The following is a 25,402-nucleotide window of genomic DNA, read 5'->3' on the forward strand; positions in this document are numbered from 1 at the left end:
GTGATGGTATCACAGTCATGGCCCTGATTTAGTGGGCTTCAGGATGCTCCGGTCTCTCTTTGCCTGCATGGCAGAGTAAGCAGCAAAGGAACGTGGCAGTTGAGCTGTGAGAAGGAGAAGGGATGTGTGTAGGAGTGGGTGCCCTATGTTGCCCCAGCCTTTCGTCCCTTTGGGGTCTGCCTGGGTTTGTCAGCCTCCCCAGGGCTCCTTTCAGTGCTGGGTGTGCAGGCTGATGCTGCCAAATGGACTGGGATGGGCATAGGGAGCAGAGCTTGGGAGGCCAGCACTGGGATGTGCAGTCCTGGGATCCTGTGCTGTTGAGAAGGTGTTACTGTGGGAGTGATGGGATGAGCACGAGAGAAGCCTCGTTAGTAAGTGTTGTGTGTTGTGTTTTGGATGGGTCTGTTCAAGAGGACAACCACTGAGCCTGGACCTTTGAATCGCCATTGAAGATGTTTTGGCTCCTAGTCAAGTTATTCCTCATTGTTCAGCTGCAAATGGTCATGAAAATACTGGGCTTCCATACTTCTAGGAGACAACTCTGGTCATCAGCTCTGATAGTTGCCCTGTCCTTGCGGAGGGTGATGCTGCAGGTAAGGAAGGAGCTCACTCCCCAGCTTCCCACCTTCCTCCAGCATTGGGGCCCTCCTGGGCTCTTCTGGGCACCCTGGGCCAGAGGGATCCCACTGGGAGGGAGTTGTGCCTCACTAAGCCTTCTTGTGTGCATACAGAACAGTGCTGTGAAAAGGAGCACACGGAGAAGCACAGTCCGGAGGGAAACTGTGCAGAGGCACATGAGGAGATCAACGAGGATTGCAAAAAATCTAAAGAGGTGTGCATTATACAGGGTGGAAGAGTTATTGAGGGGTCAGGCTTGATCCAAGTGTTGCTCAGGAGATGTCCACTGCCCTGTGCTCATGCCCACCACAGCCCCTTTGCTCAGAGTCCCTGTGTTGGGGTCCCTGGCCACTGGGCTCTTCACTATTCCCAGTATGGGTCTTCCTGCCCTGGGAATTCCAGCTCAAGGGGAACCAAAGGGAGCCCTAAGACCCTCTCCACTTCTTTTCTCCCTCCTAGATTGAGACAGCGGATTCTGCACTATCAGCTGAGCTGTGGCTGCAGGTTTCATGTGGTGGATAGAAGAGACTGCATCCATTGTGTGCAGGCTCAGCCCCTCTCACCACCACCACATGCACTGGGGTCACGTGCACTGCAAAGGGTGAGACGTATCTGTTCTGAGAATCATTGAGATAATGTATAGAGACGAGAATGGCTGTAAGCAGCAGGTCAACAGCGAGCCCAGACTTGACAGGATAAAACACAAATATCCTAAAAACATCTCTGAGTGTTTCTTAAGTACTGAATGAGGGTCTTGCACACTTGAAGCTGGGCATGGTGGGTCATCAACAGCTGAATATTACAGAGAACTTACACGAGAGCCCTTCCCTCCCTCCTTCCCCACTCGACACAGTCAGAAATACTCTCTCGATGAGTACAAACCCGCCAGAGAGAAGGATGGAGGGAGCTCACACTGTGCCAGAAGATGTGGCTCCCTGTGAGCCTCAGGGCTGTCCAGCCAATGCCAGTGCTGGGTAGGTGGCCCTGAAAGATGTTTGTGCTGCTGGATGCTTCCTTGCCTCCGCTAGTACCCCAGGGCAAGGTCAGCCCCTTGCAGAGCCCCCAGATTCTCTTTCTCAATATCCCCTCAAGGAGCATTTGGGGAACATTCCAATGACTCCAGCACCTCAGCTCCAGCTCAGCTCTTGCACTCCTCACCTCTGCAGCAGGGTGCTGAGCTCTCTGGGGGGTGCCAACCACTGCCCCAGAGGGCAGAGGGCCACAAGACCCCATCCTGGGTGTTCTGCCGGGGCTGGCTGTGCACCACTGCCAGCCCAGGGGAATGATACCCAGCCTCACGGAAGGAGCTCCTCCAGCCCCATTTCTGTGAGTGAAGACAGGAATGCACAGATAAATGCAGAAGAGGAGGCCCAACAGGAGCGAAATATGTCCTGAGGCTGCCAAGAGGCTGTGGGAGGAGAAGGGCATGGGGCTGGGGCAGACGGTGGTTCTGAGCTGGAGGTTGGATGCTCCCATGCTTCATGCTCCCAGGAGTTTCTTGACCATGTAGCCTGGCATGCTGTAGAGGAAGAGGGCCACCATGATGAGCAGCAACAGGGCCAGCACGATTTTGATGATGAGCCACTTGTAGCGGGTGCAGATAAGGTATTTGATGGACTTGAGAGGGTTGAGGAACCAGATGAAAGACGTGTCTGGACGGCTGTGAGGGAAGCAAACACCCTCATGAATGCCACAGTCATGGAGAAGGCAGGCAGCACAGCTAAAGAACCACAGGGTGGAAAGGGAGGCCATGGGTCTGTCCCTGGGTAACCTTTGTGAGGGGAACTAGCAGGACATGTGCAGACAGAGCAAGGGCAGGGATGTGGGGGAGCCACTGGGAGCTTGTTGGTCTTGTTGGTCAGGACAAGAGAGGAGGAGTTGGGAGGCCAGAAAAAGGGGATGAAGCTAAATGGAAAGGTAGCCAGGCAGTGAATAGTGGGCAACGGTGGGGAATCAAAGGAGAAGGGCCATGCCCATAACTTCCATCCCTGAGGTGTGACCCTTCTTCACCTCCCCATGCATGGTTCCCTCTCTGAGCACCACCCAGCAGCATCTCATAGGAGCCCTGGCATCTGCTGGGGAGATGGGTTTTCTGCTTACTTGGGTTTCTCCAGCGGGTCGGGCTCATTGCGAGCCAGCCCAGCAGGCGATTTCTCTGCCTCCTCTGCAGTCAGGAGGTGCAGTTCAGCTTCGACTTTCCCCTGAAGGGAGAGAAGGATGCTGTGCCCCAGGCTATGCTCCCTGCCTGGCCCACAGCCATGGTGACAGGGGGGCCTAAGGGAGCAGAGAGGAGTATGGGGATGGTCTGCAATGACTGTGGTCCCCAGGGTGGAAAATCACCCCCTTCTCCCCATCCTTACGGTGATCTCCAGCTCGTCATTCTCATCCCTGGCCACAAATGGCCACCAGCCCTTCACCCTCTTTTGCTTGAAGATTGAGACCATGGGCAGCTCTGCCTCGTTTGTCACCATTTCCAGACTGCACTGCTTGGATGTCTTGGCTCCCCGGGGAAAGCGGTTCAGGTCCAACTCGATGGCCCCTGGCAGGAGACAAGGAAGCATAGATGTTGGCACCCCCAGAACACAAATCCTTGGCTGGAGACGGGCTTGGCCATCATCTCCTTCCCTGGAAAACTATTCTGAACTGCTTTGGGAACTAAAAAGCTGATGTCTGCTTTCAGGAGCAGCTTTTGAACAGCATCAGAGAAGATAAGGGCTCTGATCCTATATACATTTACAGACAACATCCAAAGGGATCTGTAAGATGCAGTGGGCTTGAGGACCAGGGCTGCCCTTCTGAGCTCTGCTCCTGTCCAGGTGTTGCCTCACCTACACCACCCCCTGCTCCTCCAGCCCCAGATAGAACCCTGCTGGTTTTCCCACTGCCCCAGCTCAACAGACCCCTGCCTTACCAAGGAAATCATCGGCTGAGAAGTGGTCAGCATCCCAGACCTGCAGGGTGAGGCGAGCTGGGATCTTGTACTCGGTCTCGTCCCAGGAGAACATGGATTCTTTTTTGGAAATGACAATCTTCTCCTCTGCCATCAGGTAGTCAAAGGGGAAGATGTAACGCCAGTTGAAGTTGCCTTCGCCAGTGAGCGAGTGGTAATGGACGTCTGTATCTTGCTTGTCCTCCTGCTGACCCTTCAGCCACCTGCAAGGCCCAGAGGGGTACAACTCTCCAGAAAGGAGGAGGGGGCGTGGGGCCATCCTGTGTGTGCAGCCAGGATGCCTCCAGGCCAGCAAGGCATGGACAGACTGGAAGGACCTAAGAGCCTTAAGTGATGAGCTGGGGCTGCTTGAGTCGCTCTGTGATTCTGTGAATCACTGCAGCAGCCCCAGAGGAGGGACCTAGAGGGAACAGTGGGGTTTGAGTGCAAGAAATTCAAGCTGGCTGTTGGGAATATTTCTCCAGGAAGGAGGATGTTGGTGGTGGACAGCAGCAAGGAGCATTGCATGGGAATCTGGAGCAGAGCATGCTGGAGGGGTGTCCCCATCCCACACAGTTGGAGTGGACAAGCCCAGAGGTTGCTGTATAGTTCCTCTCACTCCACCATGGGGTAGTCTGAGCTCCACCAACTTTAGGTGTTCGTGCAGAGGCAGCTCAGTCTGTACTGGTCACTGTGGGTTCCCTATATCAGGCTGCATCTATTTGAGCCCATCAGGAAGATTTAGAGTCTGATGCAGGCTCTGCTTCTGGGTGGGGTGGACTCTGCTGACCCAATCTCTGGTGACAGGACCGGAGGTGCCCAGCTTGGCAAGGCATCACATCACGGGAGACAGTGTTGGTGCTATCTAATCTCGCACCCACATCTACCCCCAGACTCACCCTGTGTCCCCTATAGCACCAGCACTCCCATGGCTGAGGCAAAGGAAGTGACCGTGCTGTACCTACCCCCTGACAAAAATGTCACTGGATTTCTCGCCAGTGAAGTAGTCATCATCTTCCAGGATGACCTCGTCTGTGTTCCACACTATCACTCTGAGCTCATACCTGGCAGGAGAAAGGGAGACAAGGAGGTGAAGTGGTGGGGAAGGGGAAGGAAACAAGGGGGATGGGAGACTGGTTCCAGGCATGGGGAGCACAGGGATCTGCACATGGGGATCTGCTCACAGGGATCTTATCCAAAGAAAGGGACCAGGGATGGGTAAGAACTGGGATCAACTGACTTCAGGAGGGGTCAGTGGAGCAGCTTTACTTTCTTTCTCCTAAGCTTCTGCACAATCCAGGCCAGAGGATCTAGAGGACAGCATGGCTTGATAGCTGGGTAGATTTATCACTAAAACAGTCTGTGTCAGCTCTTCCAGACACAGCAGGGCCATAACAGAATCCCAGCCCACCGGCTGGAGATCCCCTCCTGTGCCAGCAGGGCTGCCCAGAGCAGGTTGCCCAGCAGTCTTCATAATCAACAGTTTGTCTTATGGCTAGGTACAAACCACCCCTGTTTATTCAGACCCTCTGTCTCCTTTCCAGGGCCTCATTATCAGCAAATTGAGACTCAGTAAGGCCAAGCTGACCTCTCCATCTCCCACAGGAGATCCCCAGCGAGAAACCCCCACAGCTTTCTGTTCCCTGTGCCAGGGCTCCAGCACCAGGTTACAGGTCACTGCTGGACATGGCTGTCCTGGGCTGCCAGATAAACCTCTGCTTTTCCTCTGTGCTGGTGTCTGGACATTGCCCTTGGCCTCAGCTTTCCTGCAGCCTCAATCTTGAGATCCCAACTGCAGCCCTCTGGAATCCAGAGAAATTCTCTCCATCCAATACCTCGTCTGCAGTGCATGTGAATGCAAGAGACTCCCAGTGGGATTCCTGCTCTACACTCCTGGGGTGGGAAAAGGACACAGTGCAGTAGAGTAAGGCAGGACTAGGAAAGATGCAGAGGGAGGAAACGTGTCTTCTCTCCAAAGGAGGCAGGAGAGGCCATTTTGACAGTGCCTGCTCTGTCCTGCTTGGGTTGACCAACCCTGTCTCAGTGGCAGCCCTCTCCTCCTGAAAAGAGCCCATCCAAACTGACCAGGAATGTCATGCCCTAACATAACGCTGCCACTATAAGGGCTGGGATGGCAGTTCTAATTTCCTAGTCTAGGCAGACACAGCAAAATCAGGAGCTGCCAGGCAGAATATTTGAGGGCTCTGGAAGCTCCGGAAGGGGAAGACATCACTTGATGCCTCCATTCTTAAGATGTCTGGAAGTGCCTGAATAGCTGGAGTGCCTGGACAGAGGGCTGGGCCATGGAGAAACACAAGTAGTGGGAAGAAGCAGGACTGTGCCCCCAGCCATAGTATTCCCCAGTGATCATTTGATTGGGACATTCCTTACTTCTTTGGTTTCCTGGGGGAAATATCAATGGCAGGGCCAGGTGCTGGCATATCCATGGGGAACATGTCCACCCACATCTCCAGGCGACCCTGCAAGGTTGGAGAGGTGCAGTCAGCTCCCTGGCCCCTCCTTGCTCCTTGTACCCACAGCATTCCCCTGAACTCCTCCTGCCCTTCAGCGTCAGTCTGGTCATGCCAGAAGTGGGGTACAGTCTGGCCAGAAGTCCTTGCCCACCCTCATGACATGGTGTGGTGCTGAGATGCATGGGCATGGAGGAGTCAGGGGACCCAAATACTTAGGGGTATGAAAGGGACAGCCTTGACAGGGAGAGACACTGAAGATTCTGTCTAGTGGAGTTAACAGGTAAGTGCTAAGGGCTGTTGATGCCCAAGTGCTGCTCTCTGGGGGCCTGGAGGACCTGCTCAATGCCCGGCTTGTCAGGGTTCAGCAGCGGGCGCGTCTCCACGTGCTCAGGGACCAGCTTGCAGCCTGCCCGTGGGACATCCTCCCAGTGGCGCAGCACGGTCAGGGCCAAGTGTTCATCTGTCTGCTTCTTCTGACCTGCGTGGGCAAAGGAGCTTGGAGATCTAGATGGAAAGACACCAAGGAGAGCAAACAACCCTCTTCCTCTGCTCAAGAAGCACGCAGATTTTCCTGGCACCAGCACACACACATACACACACGTGCACTCTTCTTGGATTCCTCTTGCAAGCTTCTCCCTGCTCCGAGGAAGCTGAAGTGCCTGCTAGTGACTCCTCTCCATTCACTAGTGTCCACTTGAGCCAACACTTCCTAACTCTTCTCTTTCTCCTGTTACCTTAACCATTCGCAGGAGGTCCAGATCCCCTACCAGCCTGCTTTTACTCAGGCTGAACCAACTCTGTATCTTTTGACCACAATCTCCTCCTGTGCACACTTCATGGCCTGCTTTCATCTTTCTTGTGAACATGAGTGCACTGGGACACAACCTTTGAAGATTCAGTTACATCAGAGACATGGAGCTTCCTAAAAGCCGGAAAGATCAAGGTGGGCTCTCTTCATTGCTCCTCAAGCATACACTGTCAGGAGAATGTTCTAAAGGCAGCTTTGGTGATCTCATGCCATGGACACCCACGAGCAATTCTAACAGCACCCCACTGGCCCAGGTGGTCTACAAGACACTGTCCAGCTGGCAGCAAAGTGAAGGGTCAATGTGAAGTGGTAGATGGAGAAGGACTGCAACATTGCATTCGGATTTTGGGGCCACTAGACCTGTCTCCAACCCTGGACGATGAGGAGACACCCAGACCCCCGCTCCCCTCCAACCTTCATCCCGTGGGGCAGGTACCATTTTCATCCTCAATCTCCGTGGGACCAGTGTACACCCTGTTGGCAACTTTCACTCTTCCTCCTGGCCCAAAGTGTGGCCCATCCACTTTGCCCTCTTTGCACAGTTTGGACAGGATCTGGGAGGGCTTCATGGGGTCACGCCAGATGTTATACCCATGTCTGCAAACAGGAGGACAAGTCAGTGAAGTAGTAGCAAGAAGAAAGAAGATATGCTGTTTCCCTCTGCAAGCCACGTAAATGCTACTGCCCAGAAGGACTCAGCACTCATAAACATCTGGGGCTCCAAATGTGAAACCTCAAAGCAGACAGGTACCACTGCATCCCTGCTCTGTACTTTGCTAACACCTTTCTGCCCCAGTCCCGTTAGTCCATGCTGATTCAGACCTGAAATCCCCAGTGCACCCTGCTTGACCTCTGATGCTTTGCTCCTTTGGTTCTCCTGCTATTACAGCTCTAGTCTCACTCTTCTACTGAGCCCCATCAGTGCCTCAACCCCTTCTTCCCAGCCCTGGATTCCTGCTTAGAACCCACTCTGCTGTTGCACTCCTGTTCTGGTCCTAAAACCCCTGTTAAGAGAAAAAGTACAGCACAGACTTCCCCATCAGAAGGCAAAGAAAGAGGGAGATTCCTGCAGGAGATCTAGGCTTGGCGTGGAAGATGAGACAGGCATGGGTCCAGGCAGGAGACTGGGCAGAGCAAGCTTTGTTCGTACATGGAGTAAGTCTGTGACACCCCACATGTAGCTCGGTGCTTGCTGTAGTAGCGGTTCTCCAGGTCAATCTTGGTCTCCCCAATGAGGTCATCTGTCCCCACCAAGTCCCAGTCGTACACTGCCACTGTCAGCATGGACTCCATGGGGAAGGTGGCCTCAATGTCAAAGGACCTAAGCCAGGGGAAAGCAGATAAGAGAAAGAGAATGAGTTGGAACACTTGGCTGCTGCTCAAGATCACGGGCAAGTCGAGTCTGCTCCAGTCTGTTGTCAATTTACTGTTGTCACTACACTGTGTTCAATGTATGCATTGTAGCTTATCTCTGCATGAGCTGTTTTGGATCCAGCGGCCCTAGAAAGAAGGTAGCAGATGATGACTGCTTGACTTGGTTGACTCAGCATCCCTGAAACTAAATTGGTGGGTCGCTGGCAAGCCAGGCAATACTCTCACAGGAGTTCAGACCTCTTAAAGCAGATACTTTATCATGTTCAGATGTGGACATCTCCTAAACATCCTTTACTATGTTGACCACACTGTTACTAAAGGAGAGATGGGCTTAAATGAGTATGCCTGCACACTTGTAAGGAAAGTTCTGTGTGATGAGTCCCAACCTCCGAAAACTAAGCAGCTGTGGGATGAGTAGGGTGCAGGTCCAAGTGATGACAAGCTTAGCTAACCCATTCTGGGTGTCAACAGGTGTATAGAGGGTGGGCAACTCACTTTCCAAAGACAGGGTTCAGCTGCTTGGAGATATAGTTCTCCTTGTCTTTGATGTCTGTCTTCCCCAGCTTGATGGCAATATAAGGGTCAGCTTTCCCGTTGATGTCAGCTGGGTGGAGGTCTGTGGCCTGGAGTGGAGAAATGTCAAGTCAGCCCCATCCATACTAATGAACAATTCAGCAATGTTTCTGTCCTGATCCGTGAGACCAGGTGGCTCTACCTGGCCAAAGCCACATGGCGGAACTCTTTTGTCCCCTGAACAGAATCACTTGGCTTAAGCTGGTGAGAAGTCCTGCATGTTAACCCCCGTCTCCACCTGGGAGAAGTTGGGTTGGCCTAGCCAGGCATAGTTGGCTGTGTCCCCTCAGAAATACGTAAACAGAACCTCCTTTGCTGTCTCTAAAGAGAGACCCAGAGCAAAACTTAACTAGTAGGTCAAGAAGACTTTCTCCTCCAGCTGTTGTTCTCTCCACTGACTACTTTGGGGTCCAGGGCTTGTGGGAGATTCACCTCACAAAGGGAATTTTTCTCACAAATCACCCTCATATTAAGGGTGATTTCAAACTCTCTAGTTCCAGCCTCCATTGTTGCACACATCAGCAGTTTTCCATGCTGGGGCAAATCTAGTGATGAAGCCAGTCCCAGTTAGCAGTGGTACTGGCCAGGCTGGTATCTACTGTCATAACATCAGTGGTGATGATGGATGGGAGACTCCTCCTCACCACTGGTCACAACGATGCTGCACTGGATGGAGAACCAGGCTAGTAGGAAACATCACCCAAAGTTGTATTTGTAAAATATCAGGGGCAAAGTGCTAAAAAGGGCCAGCCTGTGTGATTCTAGGCTGGACTAGTGCCTCGCTGATGTCTCACTCCTGTTCTTGCAAACACAAGGTAAACTAGTTTGGGGGGGTCAAAGTTTCTCTGTATATGTAAGGACGTAGTGTCCATTAGCTGCACCAGGCTGATAATAATTCAGGATATGCTGAAGAAAGGTGCCACCCCCTTCTGCCAGGTCTGCTAGTTCCCACCAGCTCCCACTGCGCTCTGCATGTGCTCTGTACTAAAGCTTGATGGGGATGTAAGGAACCAGCACCTTCTAGTCCAGACCCTGAGAGCTAAAACCCGATGTCCATGCAGATTTAGGACCAGTGTGGAAGGGAGCGCAGGATCATACCTTGCCACACCATGCTATTATACTCACCCTCACAATATAGACTCGGACCAGCACGTTGATGGGGTCATTGCTGGGAATCCCCTGGAACATGCCAAAGGTGGGGTCGTATCCTGCCTCCTTCGTAATATCATCAGGGAGAGGCACTTTGTAGACACACATGGATCCCTGGTGGGAGGGAGTGCACAACCTGATTAGAACCCAGCTGCCCAGGGTGAGCAGGCCCATCCCAGATCACCTTGGGCTCAGTCTTGCCTCTAGCCATGTGCTGTAGCATATCTGGAAGCATATCTCAAGCACTGCTTCCAGGGTTTGCTACCAGAAGCAAAGAAATTGGACAAAGGGAAGGAGGCTTGCAGAGGAATCAGACTAGCAAGGTGCTTATGTACAGGGATTTCCAAGGTAAAACTACAGAAGGACAACAGCCTGGGGCAGAGATCCCAAGTCCTAGGCACCAGGCTGGGCTGTTGGAGCTGGGCAGGAGTGGTCCTGGCCAGAGTAGTTGGAGGTGGCAGCCACACTTTTTATATCACTTAACACAAGCAAAGCGCAAATTTGGTATTAATAGGCTTAATCTGGTCAGGATCACACCCTCCAAAAGCAGCCTCACTTGTCCAAGAATCTTACAGTGGACAGATGTGCTCCTGCATTGCCTGGGTATTGGCACCAGTGCACCATGATGGTTAGTCCAGGTGAGTACTCCTGGGGAGAAATGGTTCACAGAGAAAACCAAGGGCAGGATTCATTTCCACAGCAGTCTTTGAAGAGGAAAAGCCTTCTGTAAGAACGATCAAGCATCTGTTTGCCTACAGACCATTCTCTCTGTAGATGCGCTACCTGAAGCCTGGAACTATCCATGGAGGCTTTCCATCCATGCAAGGTTTTGTGGTTGGGTCAATGCAATTTGATTTTTACTGCATCCAATCCCTTCCCATTGACACACCTTCAGCACAGAAGCCTATAGGCAAGGACTGTCCCTGTCCTGGGCCAACTCAACCACCAAACTCACTTTGAACCTTCCCACTATCCGCTCTTCTTCTGTTGCATTGTCATCATTGTCCCCAATCTTCCCACGGAGCAGGTTGAAGGTGTGCAGCCAGTCCTCAAAGTTATCAAACTCTGTTTCCAGCTCTTTGTTGAAGACCTAGAAGACAGAAAGGAGGGGAAACAGGTAAAAACAACAACACCAACAGAAAACAACAACCAAAACAACAACAACAAAACACTGAGGAAAAAACATGGTGACTGCCCAGTGCAACTAAGATGGAACAAAGCTCCCAGTGCTGAATTCTTTAGGAAAAGAAGGGATCTTTGGTTTGGTCCTTGATGTAAGTGCCTCCCCAGGCTGATTGTGTACAAGAGGGATGTTCAGCTAAATGGATGAGAGCAGCTGTTCCCAAACTGTGGAAGACTCAGGTTCTGAGCCCAGATTCGCAGGCTACATCAATCCTAGTAAACACCATGTACCATAAAACAGAGCCCATCCCTGCTGAATCTCAGTTTGGCTGGCCAGGGCTGGAAAGCCCTCCCCTCTAGCCAGAGCCAAACCAAGCTGCAGGACCTCCTTCTTGCTGACACACGCACCTTCAGTTCATCAATCTTCTGCTTGTTCTTCTTCTCGGGGAGCTCAGGGGCTGACTGCTGCTTCTTCTTCTTGTCATCTTTGGGTGTCTTGGACTTCTCCTTGTTCTTTGCCTGGCCCTTGAAGCCTTTCATGGGAGAGTCATCAAATTTGATTTCTGGGTCCAAGGGGAAGTGGCAGGGAAGGAGGAGATGGAAATGAAGGTGAGGAAGGGTGGGGGAGACAGGGAAGGGAGACTTGATCAAGGTCTTTAAAATGGAAGGATCATGAAAGCTGACAGCTGTGACTGCTTGCAGCTCCCATTCCAGCTCTGGAGTAATTCTTCAAGCCCTCTCCTCTCTTTCCTTGCTCTCTGGCCATTGCTCCTTTTATCACAGCATTTTCAGAAGCTGAGTGGCCTCCATGCAAGGAGCTTCCAGAACATAAATTACTTAGATGACTGAGAGCACTAGCTTCTAGCTAGCCTCCATAGTAGTAATAAGATCTGATCCTACCAACAGCATCTCCTTTTCTTCCTCCCACTGAAGAATTTTCCTGTCACGTGCAACCTGGAGAAGAAAAGCCCAGCCCAGGTACTGCAAAGGTGACGGTGCTTGATGCTCAGCACCAAGGCATAGGCTGCTGCCCTTACAGAGGGTGATGCCCATGGCCAGCTGGGTCTCTATTCAGATCAGCCACCAGTTGGTGGCACCAGTTACACAAAGAAAGGCTGTTAAAAGAAGTCTGTGCTGAGCAACGTTGTGCTCTTCTCCCACCCATCTGCAATTCCCCATCCCTCACTGCCTCAACCTGCCAGCTTTCATGATTGCTGGGCAGTGCAGATGAGGACAGACAAAAAAAACAAGAACATAGTGTGGAAGAGGAATGGAGGAAGGAATGGGAGTGCCAAGGGGAAATGGGTCCTGCTCAGAAGACAGAACAAGAAGGATGTGGGATGCAAGACATCCCCCAGCATCCCTACCATGACAGCAAACCCAATGAAGAAGCTTTGCCAAGTTTGTCAAGACTTCACTTCATCTTTCTTATGATATGAAGGCTGGCCTTCATAATAGAACCAGGCTCTATGCTTCTCTCAGCTAATAAATTTTGCATTGCCTAAGCAACACAGCAACCTGTTGTCATATGAATGTGGGACATACGGAAAGGATGGGTGAGAGTCCTCAGGGAAACCTGTTCCAGCCCTGCTGATGGGACTGGCAAGGAGCCTCCAGGCTGCAAATGGATGAGTGCAAATGGCCACATGCATGGTCCGGCAGGGTGCTCAAGCCCTGGTCCTCCCCTTTGCAGCTCCACTCCCCCTCTTGCTTGCAAGCTGCTTACCGTCTGCAATCTCCATTTCTTCCTTCTCCTCTGCTTCTGCTGCAGCCGCTTCCTGCTGCCGAAGTTGCTGGGGGAGAAATGAAGCAAGCAGGGAGTGGGCGACTGTGTTAAGAGGCTCTGTGCTCACTGGAAATGCCTGACTCGGGGTCATAGCTTTTTTCCTATCCGAACAGCGAGCTAAGGTCTGGCCACAAAGGTGCTTGGTGGAGCCTTGAGCAGTGATGCTGTTATCAGTTGTGTTTGCCTGCAAACCCAACACCATGTGCATACCAAGTGCGTGCAAGGAAGCTGAATCCTGCTCAGCTCTGCCAAGTGAATGCCTCACCAACAGCTGGAGAGAGCTGAGGCCTTGCTTACAGGAGGTAATGGCGTTCTCCTGTTGCAGCCTACATACCCCCGCTCCTTTGTTCAGCACCCACCTCTTTCATAGTCTCAATTGAAGCAAAATACTTGGACCACCAGTCCAGCATGCTCTCATCTGGCTCCTCCTCTTCTATCTCTTCTCCTCCTCCTCCTCCTCCTCCTTTCTTCTTCTTTTTCTTTTTCTCCTTCTCTTCTTCAGACTGAGGGGAACAAGGGTAGCAAAGGCAGAGAAGAAGATTCAGATGAAAATCAAACACATCTTGTAGTGGAAAGGTGGTGGGGAGAGAACCTGAGCAGACAGTGCCTCCTGGCTGCATGGCCACTTTAGCACTTTCCCCCTTTTAAAGACAGAGACACGGGCACTGAGCAGCAAAGTGAGGTGCCCAAGGCTCCAGCAATCCTGTGCCAGCATCCTGAGACATCTCCTATCCGTCATCCATTTCATCCATGCATTTCTCATGCTACAGCACTGTATGTGGCAGCGATCCTCCCTCTGCCTGGGAAGTACCCTGTGTCCTCCTGGAGGCACAACAAACCCCTCTGGGTTCTGGCACCTGGTTGTGGTGGCAATAACCAGCACCTCCTTCCCAGGAAGCTGTCTGCCCTACTCCTCCTGGAACAGCAGTGCTGGCAAGTGTTGGTCCAGAAGTGCTTCCCAGTCTGTGGTGACCAGGCCAGAGTTCTTTAACAGGCAACGCTACTCCATCTCTTCCCTGGGACAAAATGCCACTGGTCCCCACATGCTGGATGCATGGTCCATTGAAAGCTGCTCAGAAGGGTAGGATGGGGTGTAGAGGTTGGGAGCAGGGATGATGAGCAGTGCCATCACTTACCACATCCACCTTCACCACCGCATCAGAGTTCTGCCGCCCAGGGTGGAAGAGAACAGAGAGGAAGAGCAGGTTAATGGTGCAACCTCACCTGAGTTTGCATATACACAGGCACATATGTGCATGGCAAGCTGGAAAAGTCACAGACCCATGGTGTAACGTACCACAAGCCTCGCACAGAGCCCTGGCTGGGACAGATCTGTGTACATGGGTGATGCTGCTGTGACACACCAAACTCATCTCTGCCTTGGAAACACCTTGCTTGGGTTCCAAGGAGAACCACTATTCCATGCAACAAAGACTCTGTTCTCTTTGAGCTTTTCTTGCATAGGAAGGGAAGTCCTCATTCTCATTTGACCATTTTTGAAGGAAAACTTGAAGCTGTCTAATTCACTTAGCCCAGAATTGTCCTTCTCTGGACAGCAAGAAACAGTTGAGTCTAGCCAGAACAGAAAGAGGTTGTTTGTAGGACTGGTACTGACTCAAGACCTTTCAACTCCAAGCATCAACACAGCCCAGTAATTGCACAGGATAAAGCAATCCTCCTTTGGGGGAAATCCCTCAGAGATGGGCAGTTCAGTGAAGAAAGCAATGTTAGCATAGCTCTGACACACAGATACTCACAGCTTCTAGCTTCACCATGGTCTCCATCTTCTTGATAGGAACCTCAGGTTCCATGTTGACAATGATCTCCCCTGTGGGGCGAGAGTGAGGGGCCCCGTTGGCCATTGCCAGATAGCCTTTGAGCTGTTTAGCTGGACAGAGGACAGAGATAGAGGGAAAAAGAGAGAAGGAGAGAGTAGAAAAGAAACTGAGAGCTCAGTTAAGACGTTACAATATTCATGCAGGAGTGATGTAAGGTCACCTTGCTCAGAGGAGAGGGGCGGGGGAATGAGCACAGACCCTTATAGCATGATTAAAAGATGGTGCTGTAACAAAGGAAAGCAGATGATAAGAAAAGTTTGTTTTTAATATCTGCCCCAACTTCTAGAGAAGAGATATGGAAACGGATTGCCCTGAAGATATCAGCACACAGAGATGCAAGTAGAGGTCCAAACAGCAGCAGCAGCAGCAGAGAGCATAGCAAATTCACCTTGAGTCTTGGGGAACATAGGAAGTGTGGAGTCATGAAGATACAGAGATCATAGAACTACAGAATGGTTTCAGTTGGAAGAAACCTTTAAAGGCCACCTGGTCCCATTCTCCTTCAATGAACAGGGACACCCACAGCTCCATCAGATGCTCAGAGCCCCATCCAGCCTGACCTTGGGTGTCTGCAGGGATGAGGCACCACCACCTCTGGGCAACCGGTGCCAGTGCCTCACTGCCCTTATTGTAGATGTTAGGGATGAAGCAGTCTTGTCTTACAACAGAAGCCATCCCATCTCATCTTTGTCCGTGCCCCTCAGTTGTCTGCGCTGCTCCACAGACACCCCACAAGCTGTGTCCCCGTGGCCCAACGCTGGTACCTGTCATATTCCAGTGCTGGGCTTTCTTATCTGGTGGGCGGTAGATGAACTTTCGGAGGGAGCTGACAGTATGGGAGCCCACCAAGGTGTAGCGCCCAAAAGCCCGGCAGTCCACCACTCGGATGTTCAAGGGCGGGTGGAGCAGCTCATTCTCTGGGAGGTCCTGGGATGCAAAGGTGTGCCAGTTAGCAAGGGATGGATGTGGGCTGTGGGGTTGGGACATGGGGGGTTGGAGAGACCAGCAGGAACTAAAGCAGAGATAGGAGAGGAGGAGGTGTAGAGCAGCTCAGCAAAGCAGGCCTTGGGATCGCCCAGAGAAAGGCCACCGCCAACTGGGTTGGAGATCAAGTCCTTTGTTGCTGCAGAGAATCTTGAAGCGAGGGGCTAGGAGCCATCATTTGGGGCTTCAGAAAGTCTGGGGCAGCTGAGGGCCCACGGGGAAGAGAAGTACTCACCACTTCAAACCACTTGACCAAAGTGCTGAAGTTTGGGTTTTTCTTGTAGTTCTGGATGAGGGCTGACTGGACCCCTTTCCCAGCACACTCAATGTCCACACGGGGTCGGTCCACTTGGGCCAGGTTCACTCTCTTCAGGTCCCTGAGTCCCCAAAACAAGATCTAGGACAGGAGGAGAAAGCATGAGTGTGAGAAGGACTGCCCTTGGATGGAGTCTAGCTGGGGCCATAGGAGTTGGTATAAAGAAGCTGTATTGAGAAGCAGGGAAACAAATGCCATTGCTTGGGGACTTGTGGATCCCTGAGCATTCCTCTTCTTCTCTGCATGGCCTGGGGCTGCAGCACAGTCTGACACCCCACATAATCCAACCCACAGCTGATCCAGAATAACCCAAGATCTCTGCTGCTCTCAGCAGTTTCTTTTCTGCACTGGGACCTCACTGAACACAAGAAGATCAAGTTTGTGAGATGCACACAGCCCACCTCACTGCTTGAACATTAAGACCTGGCACTCCGATGCAATTACCTCCACTCTGTATTTACTCAGCACCGGCCGAATCCCCAGTGGCACCGGCAGGATGGGGCCTCGGTCTATGTCTGTGGGGCCATCAATTGGGGGCAGGTCTGACTTGCCCCCAGAACCAATCTGGAAGAAATGCAGTGTGGATTAGGAACACGGTGTTGTAGAATCATATAACATTTGGGGTTCAAAGGGACCCATAAACACCATCTAGTTCAACCCCCTGCCATGGGCAGGGACATCTTTCCCTAGAGCAGATTGCTCAACCGAGCTTTGAAAACTTTCAATAATGGAACAGTCACATCTTCTCTGCAAAGCTCCAAGAAAGAACAAAAATGAAATGGATGTGCAGTAAGCATGCATCCTCCTGCTTTATTTTGTATACAGGGAAGAGCCCAGAACACTTGGGGCATAATGCTCTAGGCAGAAGGAATGGGTTGTGGCAAGGTGTGAAAGGGGAAGCTGGGAAAACAAAACACTTGGACAAGCCTTTGAGCAAGGTGCTTGGACAGAGAAACAGGAAAAGCACCTTGATGGTAGGACTCTAGACTCAACAGTAATCTGCAAGGCTGCCCTGATCTTGCCATTACCACAGGGCATCTGAGGACACGGCAGGCAGACACAAAGAATAAAGTCCCCTTTGAAATAAAAGTGAAAGCTGGGATGGAGAGGGCACGTAGCTCTGAAATGTTCAAACTGGCATCTTGGAGAGCACCAAGACATCTAATGATGTCTTGCGGTGATGCTGTATAGAATTTGGGCTAACACAAGACTTCAATAGGGTGTCCTGTCTAGAAGAAAGCTGGGATTTGCTGTACACCATCTTGACCAGCATAACTGCACAGGAGCTCTTGCTGGCACAGTGGCTGTGCTATGCCCTTCTGGATTTTCAAGGATGTACAAAATACACACTCTTTGCATAAGCATGGATTAATTCCCACTCCCTTACAACTTCCCCTCTCTCAGTCTGTGCTTGCTGGCACCTGGAGCAGCTCGAAGGCAGCCAGAAGATCTCCTGCTGTAGAGTTGCCCCGGTAGATCTGGTAGTATTCCAGCTGTGGGGGGAAGCGTGGTGGGCAGTACTGCTCATCTGACATTTTCACCACTGGTTTGGCAAAGGTGCGGCCCATGAAGTCAGCTTTGCCCTAGAGAGGGAAAGAGTACATGAGTTTGCTGGCCCAGCACAATATATCTCAGCTTTCCTCTTTGCATTTTTGAGACATCAAAGATTAGCGCCAGCTTTGGCTTCCTGTCTGAAGGCACTTTCTAAGTCATAAACATCTTCAAGGAAAAAGAAATGGCCTAGGGCTGGAGCAGCAAGGAGGCCATGATTGAGCAGCTACTTTGAAGGGAAAGACTAAGGTAATGTCTCCTCAATCACCACATCACAAAAACTCTTGCTTCACTCTCCAAAAATAAGATATCATTCAGTTTTGTCTAAGAGATGAGTAGCAGCGGCTCCTAGTTCATGCTCTTGGAAATGCGGGGGTATCTTCTTGCAAGGATCAGAAGAAAACATGCTTCTTGCACCCTCACAGAATCATTTGGGTTGGAAAAGACCAATAAGGTCAAATCCAACCGTTAACCCATCATCACTGTGCCTACTGCACTGTCTTCCTGGCCTGTGAACATAGCATCAAAATTAGTGACATTTTTCTCTGCCAGGATTCATCTTACCACTGTGTCCTGGTCATAGATCTCAATGACAATTATAGGAGGGTCGTCCCGCATCTCATGGGCTTCTCCGTACAGCTCCACATTGTCAAAAACCAGCAGCTGGTCCCAGGTTGGGCACAGGGTCTCATTGAGAACCTGAAGAACAGAAGATGGACTTACAGCTCCAGCCCAGGGTTGGGACTCTACAGAAGGGCAGCAGGCTGGATGTTGGTCTCAGTTTCCCTGTCCCAAAGGCAGCCATGGGAATGGGCTTACAGCATGCTGCAGTTCCTCCTAGCCAGGCAGGTGAAATTGCAGTCACAGTGATGCAGGAAGGCAGTGTGTGGGTGAATGGGGTGTGTTCTGAAGGTGCTGCTGGGGAAGGGTCTTCCAACAGGGCCCTTGGAAACAGCCAAGCCCCAGTGTCATAACAACCTTCCCACACCGTGTTTAACCTCCCCCATGATTCACTAGCAGTCATGAGACCTGTGGCGTGGGAGCAGGATGTAGAGCTGATGGGACAATTGTCACACCAACCCCAGAAACCTCCAGCCCTCCAGGTCAGGAGATGATGTTTACCTCAGTGCACTGGCTCTGGGAGGTGAAGAAGACTCGGGCAAAGGGATCTGAAAGACCACTACTGTCAGCAGCAAATAAACTCCTGGCCTGGTACATGTGGGCTCGCAGCTGGAAAACTTGCTTCTCTGCAACAGAGAATGGAAGTGGGGCATCTTGCTACGCAACACTGGAGCCCAGCTGTGGGGCTCAGCCTGGAGAGCAAGACCTCAGCAATCTCCTTTTGCTCAGGACCAGCACTAACGAAGGAAATACATTTAAAACATGAGTCCCAGGTGGATAAGAATTTCCTCAGCATCCTGCTGTTGATATGCAGAATGACAGCTAAGAACAGGGAAGCAGGGAAGAGGGCACACAATTCCCACATCCCAGCTCGCATGGGTGCAGAATGGGACAACTGGAAGGCCCTCATCCCAAGTGGTGTCCAAGCAGGCTCCCTCCTGCCCTCTCCATGTCCTATTCCCAGACCTACCAAGGGTGGGAAGCTCTTACTGGTGTAAAGAAGGCTGATGGGAGGGAAGGACGGCAGGTTTTGGCCTCTGGTGGTCTTTTTCTCCTCGAAGCCACAGGGCAAACCACTCAGGAAGTCTTTGCGCTGCTTGTTGAGGCCCAGCCATAAGTAAATCTCCATCTTGGCCTGAACTGTCCAGCCGGCAGGTCCGAAACCCCTCTTCCCAGGCAGCTGGGCATAAAGAACAGAGAAGTTTATAGGGTGACAGGGGAGGCCTTGGAGAAGGACAGACCACCTCACACCACACTTCACTGCACTACATTGCTTGCGCCCCTGCCACTTAAACACGAGGACCCCATCCTCATTTTTTTCAGATGTTCTTCCTACAGCACTGACTTCCTCTTTCCAAACCAGATTTCCCTTTTCTGGCTAGCTGGATCAAACGTCATTCCTCTTCCAGACATTCCTGACCTACTGAACTGGATAAGATCCTTCCTAGCAGCAGGTTTCTATCACTACCAACAGTGGACCTTTTGTGCCTACTATTCAAGGACCAGCAAAATTGGACCCTCGGTTCTCTCATCTCTATCTCCCACTCTCCTGGTCTGTCTCTTCTCCATCCCCCTCCTCTTGGCTGCATTTCCCCCTGGGAAGACAGGCACACACCTTGAGGAAGACGGTCTTCACTTTGGCGCAGTCCTTGCCCATCTCCTCATCCACAATGGAGTAGAGGATGTCCTTAGAAGGGACACGGGCATAGGCAATGCGCTTGTTATTGCTCATCATCCAGACGAAGATGTCGGGGATGGTGTGCTGGGGCTGTGAACAAAACCAGAGACCTGTCAGGCCCTCCTTCTGAACTACTGAGGCACTGGCAAGGTTGCAGAGCTTTGTAGGGCAAATTCAGCAGATCCCACAGCAGATGGATGCCCCTAGTGCCACATTATGACCATTGATTTTGAGCCTCCCACTGAAAAACCTTGTCTGCTTAAGCAAAGCTGCTGAGACCTAAGCTCAGCAGCGTGAAGCTTAGCTAGAAAAAAAACTGGGATTTATATTTGTTTTAATCAAAATAATAACTTTGGGGGTTAGAAGACTAAAGATTTATCTTTCCTCATTACTCAGAGACCATGAGGGCTCATAGGCAGAGACCATATCTCAGTTTTCTACTATGAAAGATGTTGAGAGAAAGAGTTTTAGCACTGATCCGTTCCAGTCCAGCAGTGCTCCATGGGGGCAGTTTATAGACTTGGAGAGGCTCCTTGGACAAGACCTATGCCATGAGGACCTCTTGCACCTACACAGATTGCAGAGAGTGCTCCTCTTGGGCCCTGGCTGCTGTGTCAGTGCCCTGCTGCTCCCTCTGTGCAGGGGAACGCACCTCGTCTGCCAAGAAACGGAGCTTCTGCAGGAAGTTCTGCACCTGCTTCAGCTTGTCTTTCATGGTGTTCTTCTTCACCTGTGACCGCAGAGTCGTGGCTTGCTGGCCCATGTTCTCCTGCAGTGAAAGTCCAAGACAGTTCAGAATAGGGGCCATGAAGGCTCTCACGCATTAAATGCATAGTTTTGTAGTGTGCAGTTGTCTGTGGAAGCTGGTGTCCTTGGCCGTGTCAGCTGGATAAGCTGGTCTTTGCACGTCTCTTCTGCATATCTAATGCTTTTGCAAAGAGCTGGGCTACCAGCAGCAGATATCTAGGCCAGCTCTACTGCTGGAGCAGCTGTGCTCTGCAAGGTTCCCCCCAAAGTCCTTCTCTCCAATTTCCTCAGCTGTTTGAGACCAGTAGGGCTCTTTGCCAGTACTTCTGGATTCCTTCCCAAGGCAAAGCAGAGCACAGTGGAAGAGAGGCAGTCGTGTATCCCCAAGTGTCCCTAGGATCCATGCAAGACTCAAGAGCTCTTGGGCTCCTCCATCCAGCAGTAAACCCCAAACCCTCAATGCATGGAAACTGGAAACCACCATGCCCAAAGAGCAGATTCCCCATTGCTTTATCAAGGTCAGAATTAGTCTCAGATCTTCCCATCTGAATCACACTCACCAGCTCCCGCATGCAGGACTTGAGCCTCTCCCGGTCCAACCTCGTGCGAGAAGAGTGGTGCTGGTCCTTGTCAGCCAGCGTCACAAAGCGCCTGTGGGAAGGGAAGCATGAATGTCTTTGGTCCCCGTTTGGAATGCAATCCTTTCCAGGCAGCTTTTTGGCTCCCAGTGTGGTGCTGTACATGGAGAGTAGGTGCCATTCAGGTACCAGCACACAGAGGCCTCAATATTGAGGCTTCTGTTGCTGTTTTGGGATTGTTGGTGTGCAGACATAAGCACCACTCCAAGCCAAAAGGCAACCCATGTGGTATTGTGCCAATGCAATGAAATACTTACCTATCCTCCAGAGGATAAATCACGATGAGATCACAACCTCAGTTCCACAACCTTGCCCATAACCACACAGAAAGCAGGGGTTTGCAGTACAGCACTACTGCCCATCTTTTACTCACAAGCATCCGCTGCTCAGCTCCTCCAGGACCCCTCGGAGCCGGCGCTCTGGATGAGGTTTCTCTGTCTTGATCATTTCCTGTACATCATTGAGCCCTTCCTCCTGCAGCAGGGATAGGGGAAGTGGAGAGGTGGGCAGTGGGGGTCAGGTCCAGTCCTACAGGGAGCAACTCCGTAGGGGGCTGCTAGTGGGAGCATCTATTTGCTTTTTCACATGTGATGACTTCAGGACTTGGGTCTGGGACAGGTTAGGCTGTGGGAGGCAGCTTTAGATGATGGGAACAGCTCCCACATCATCCTGGCTGGATTTGCTAGGTTTTCTCTTTACCGATCCTGCTTGGACTCCTCTGCTCTACTCCTTGCTCTAGACAGGGGGTGTAGTGACAGGACAAGGAGTAATGGCATTAAACCAAAAGAGTAAATTTAGAGTAGGCATTAGGAAGAAATCTGTTATGATGAGGGTGGTGAGGCCCTGGTACAGGCTGCCAAAGAAGCCTGTGGGTGCTCCATCCCTGAAGATGTTCAGAGCCAGGCTGGATGGAGCCCTAGAAAGCCTGATCTGATAGGAGGTGTCCCTACCCACAGCAGGGGCTGAAACTGGGTGGGCTTTAAGGTCTCTTCTAAGATTCTGTAACTGGATGCCTGCTTTGACCCCACCAATTTGGAGCTGATATAGAGGCTCCTCAGGAATTAGCTGAGATGACTAATAAGGCTCTGCCAGAGAAGTGGCTTCACTCCTGCAGTCTGTGGAGGGGAAGCCTTCCTGCTCTTCTGCTCTTTATGAGAATTCCTGGGTCTAACTGAGAAAGTAAACTGAGAAAGCTTCTGGGTTTTGGAAGTGTTCAAAATGTGGAGCATTTCATACCAGGGAACTTCTCCCTTTCTGCACAAGCTGTCTGGTGGATCCCTACCGTGATTTGTCCCTGCTTTGTGGCAAGCTGCAGAGATGCTCAGGGAGCCTGGATGTGCCCCATGGCTAACCCCATGCCCCAACTCCCTCCCTCCCCAGCACGTACTGACCAGCTTGTCTGCAATCTTGTCCATGATGTTGGCGTTATACAGCCTGCGGCGCTGATCCTGCCACCAGCTCTTGATGTAGATGCAGGGCTTCTTCTCAAAGTATGGCAGGTGGAAGTAGTTCCTGCAAGAAGAGGCAGATGAGATACTCCATGGTGTGATGGCAAGAATAGCCCGTGTCCCCTGTCTCTTTCTGGGAGGCAGAGCTGTGATGGGGATGGAGGACCTGGGAGGCCAGACTGATCTACACTACATCTTCAAGGAGAGAGGCTGCATCTCCACCAGCACGCTTCCCTGCACTGGATTTGTTGGGGCCGACGCATTGGCAAAGGCTCATCACGGAACCTCAAGCATCTGCTAAAGCCATCAGTGACATTTACAGACAGAATATGTCAGCACTGCCCCACAGCTGGGCGTGAGGCTCCCAACAACTTGGGCCTTCACCTAGGGGAAGATGGAGCCCAGGGAGATGGGCTCACAGATGTGTGGTGCTGCTCCTCTTCTTGCAGCATTCACCTTCCCAAGGAGTTGGTGAACAAAAGAGGGAATCTCATGCAGACTTCATCCGAAGCACAAATAGCTTTAGTTCGATGTGGTGTGTTTTGTTTCCAAATTGAATTAACTTAGCCAATTAATTCTGATAACTAGCACTTATCTACTGATAAAATATCATTAAAATAATCCAGTTTAAGTACATCTCATTAGGTTATATCCAATTAGCTTTCCTGAGTATGAGTCCCTTGTATGCAAGCCTGGTCTGTGTCCGGGCACACAGCCTGGGCATACAAAGACGTGTGCTGATCCCATTCAGTTTGGGGCTTTCTGATCAATGACTGTAGACAGACTGAGTCGAAGAGAGATGCTGAAGGCTAGCGAGACTGAGGGGATTTGGTCTTTTACCCCAATTTCCTGCCTAACTCGTTCTCAGTAACTTGTTCCTACAATTTTTTTTTATCCTCCCTTCCTCTCTGGGTGTCCATAACCTCATCTAGTTTTTAAGATCCCAGGTGATATTAAAAAAGGCAGCTTGTTGCAGCAATCATAGGGTTAGAGCACTGGTGGTGCTGGATAGCCAAGTGTTGGGTGCACAGCTGGTCACACGGGTGAGAGGTGAATTCAAGACTTACCTGTCTGTAACCAGGGGCTTCATGGGCTGAGATGAGGAGACAGAGACCATCTCTCCATCCTCATCAGCTTCATCCTCACTGGAGTTGTGCAGCAGCTCGGATTCCTCCTCGTCCCCATCCCCTCCCTCCTTCTTCCTCCGCAGGACAGGTTTGGTCATGCCATCAATCTGGTTCCCATAGTTGCCTTAAGAATGAAAAATGAAATGAAGTCACAGGGGTGTAACTCCCATGGGGGCTAAGTGGGCTCTGTCACCTGCCTTTCATTCAAGCTGGGAGATATTTTCTCCACAGGGCAGCTGAGTTCAACTCTGTGAACCTTTGCCCAGAAACCACAAATTAGTGATGGGCGTTCACGCCCTGCTCAGGCCCCTTTACAAACCAGAAGGAATGAATGCCATCCCCTTGTGGTCAGTCTCAGAAGCACGTGCTCTGGCATGGAAAAGGGGGGAAGAAACCTCGCTCTTGCCCTTGGATCCCTCATTCCCCACGAGGCGTGCTTCAAAACCACCGTCACCAAGAAAAAAACCAACCTATTGTAACCTCAAAGTTGATGGGTTTGTCACCGATCTTCCTGTCGATCATGGTAGCTTCCAAGAAGGCTCCAAAAAGAAAGAACTCCTCCATCTTTCCAGTGCAGTTCTGCAGGATAAATCCCAGAGATCATGGTTTGGGTCAGCCAGAGGGACACTGAGCCCTGAGCAGAGGGGTTCATTATCTGGTCCATCTGAGCACTCTCATATAAGCTCTGTTTGGGTTTTAAGGAGACCATGGAGTTTTGTGTCCTTCAGCCTGACCCATGTGAGGGGCAGATGTCTGCCTGAACTGGGTCTCTAGAATCTCTGCAGAGAGAGTTTGACCAGAAGTTTTAGCCTGATGTTTGTGGTTTAACTGAGATTGGCCATCCCTTGCTCATGGGAGATTGTCTAAAGGACACTCAGGGATATGAGTTCAAGCTTGCTCACAAACTGAGACAATCAAACCTTGGTGAAACCTTTGTTTGGATGCACTTTCAGAAATCGAATGGCTTTACTTCCAGGTGGCTTAATTTCCTCTAGAGGTGAGATGAGACCACTTTTCACTTTTCCATTCTCAAAGGAGAGCTTTTACACAGAACATGAGCTGTCATCCAACAGCTCCGTTTCTAGTTCTCACCTCTGGTTCATACAGACTGACATATGTGGGCATCCCTACACAGGACAAGAATGGATGCATCTGTGTATACAGAGCAAAGACAGCAGAACATTTAGCATAATACTAAATGAAACCCTATCTGTGATACCAGAGGTAAGCAGCCAAGGGGAATGAGATCCAGAACTCTTCACTGCCAGCTGTAGTTAGGGGAGACTCACATCAGCAACTGGTGTGGCCTGCTCCACTTGCACCTCAGTGGAGCTGTTGATCTCTGGGTTGCTGGTATCCAGTATCTCAACAGCAAGGCTCATCAGAAGCCTGGCCCGGAAGGAGACGCCTTCCCCCAATCCTTCGTTCAGCTCTTGGTGTTCATCCATCAGAGTGTAGTTCCGAGTGGAGCCATACATGTTCACCCACGCGGGGCCAAAGGTGGGCAGATAACCTGCAGGAGAACAGGTATACTGGTAGAAAAGGGGGTATGCAAGAAGAAGGGCACATCTTTGTCTCGGGATCATCACTTTCCTGCTGTGAATGGTAACATGGACTTGAA

At 51.2% G+C, this 25,402-nt stretch overlaps 1 protein-coding gene across 6 annotated transcripts in view; it reads right to left on the minus strand.

Moving 5' to 3' along the window:
• Positions 1-1,327: 1,327 nt before the first annotated feature.
• Positions 1,328-25,402, minus strand: part of OTOF (otoferlin) — a 71,984-nt gene continuing 47,909 nt past the window's right edge. For 2 of the 6 annotated variants that reach the window (XM_048937283.1, XM_048937286.1), the window contains 32 exons: positions 25,071-25,294; positions 24,252-24,360; positions 23,722-23,905; positions 22,598-22,718; positions 21,580-21,680; positions 21,129-21,219; positions 20,474-20,590; positions 19,759-19,911; positions 19,134-19,323; positions 18,645-18,769; positions 18,087-18,221; positions 17,393-17,554; positions 16,416-16,535; positions 15,891-16,052; positions 15,436-15,598; positions 14,591-14,721; positions 13,970-13,999; positions 13,193-13,336; positions 12,774-12,840; positions 11,456-11,610; positions 10,881-11,015; positions 9,902-10,039; positions 8,699-8,826; positions 7,980-8,150; positions 7,266-7,426; positions 6,357-6,499; positions 5,939-6,027; positions 4,513-4,611; positions 3,530-3,771; positions 2,979-3,157; positions 2,719-2,819; positions 1,328-2,278 (listed from right to left, as the gene is read on the minus strand). In XM_048937283.1, the coding sequence (XP_048793240.1) occupies positions 2,098-2,278; positions 2,719-2,819; positions 2,979-3,157; positions 3,530-3,771; positions 4,513-4,611; positions 5,939-6,027; positions 6,357-6,499; positions 7,266-7,426; positions 7,980-8,150; positions 8,699-8,826; positions 9,902-10,039; positions 10,881-11,015; positions 11,456-11,610; positions 12,774-12,840; positions 13,193-13,336; positions 13,970-13,999; positions 14,591-14,721; positions 15,436-15,598; positions 15,891-16,052; positions 16,416-16,535; positions 17,393-17,554; positions 18,087-18,221; positions 18,645-18,769; positions 19,134-19,323; positions 19,759-19,911; positions 20,474-20,590; positions 21,129-21,219; positions 21,580-21,680; positions 22,598-22,718; positions 23,722-23,905; positions 24,252-24,360; positions 25,071-25,294 (4,451 nt within the window). In that variant the 3' untranslated portion in view covers positions 1,328-2,097. The remainder of the gene's footprint in view (positions 2,279-2,718; positions 2,820-2,978; positions 3,158-3,529; positions 3,772-4,512; positions 4,612-5,938; positions 6,028-6,356; positions 6,500-7,265; positions 7,427-7,979; positions 8,151-8,698; positions 8,827-9,901; positions 10,040-10,880; positions 11,016-11,455; positions 11,611-12,773; positions 12,841-13,192; positions 13,337-13,969; positions 14,000-14,590; positions 14,722-15,435; positions 15,599-15,890; positions 16,053-16,415; positions 16,536-17,392; positions 17,555-18,086; positions 18,222-18,644; positions 18,770-19,133; positions 19,324-19,758; positions 19,912-20,473; positions 20,591-21,128; positions 21,220-21,579; positions 21,681-22,597; positions 22,719-23,721; positions 23,906-24,251; positions 24,361-25,070; positions 25,295-25,402) is intronic. The other 4 variants (XM_048937285.1, XM_048937287.1, XM_048937284.1 and 1 more) reach the window with 3 other exon arrangements.

This window comes from Lagopus muta, chromosome 2 (genome assembly GCF_023343835.1).
Source record: "Lagopus muta isolate bLagMut1 chromosome 2, bLagMut1 primary, whole genome shotgun sequence".
Taxonomy (NCBI): Eukaryota; Metazoa; Chordata; class Aves; order Galliformes; family Phasianidae; genus Lagopus; species Lagopus muta.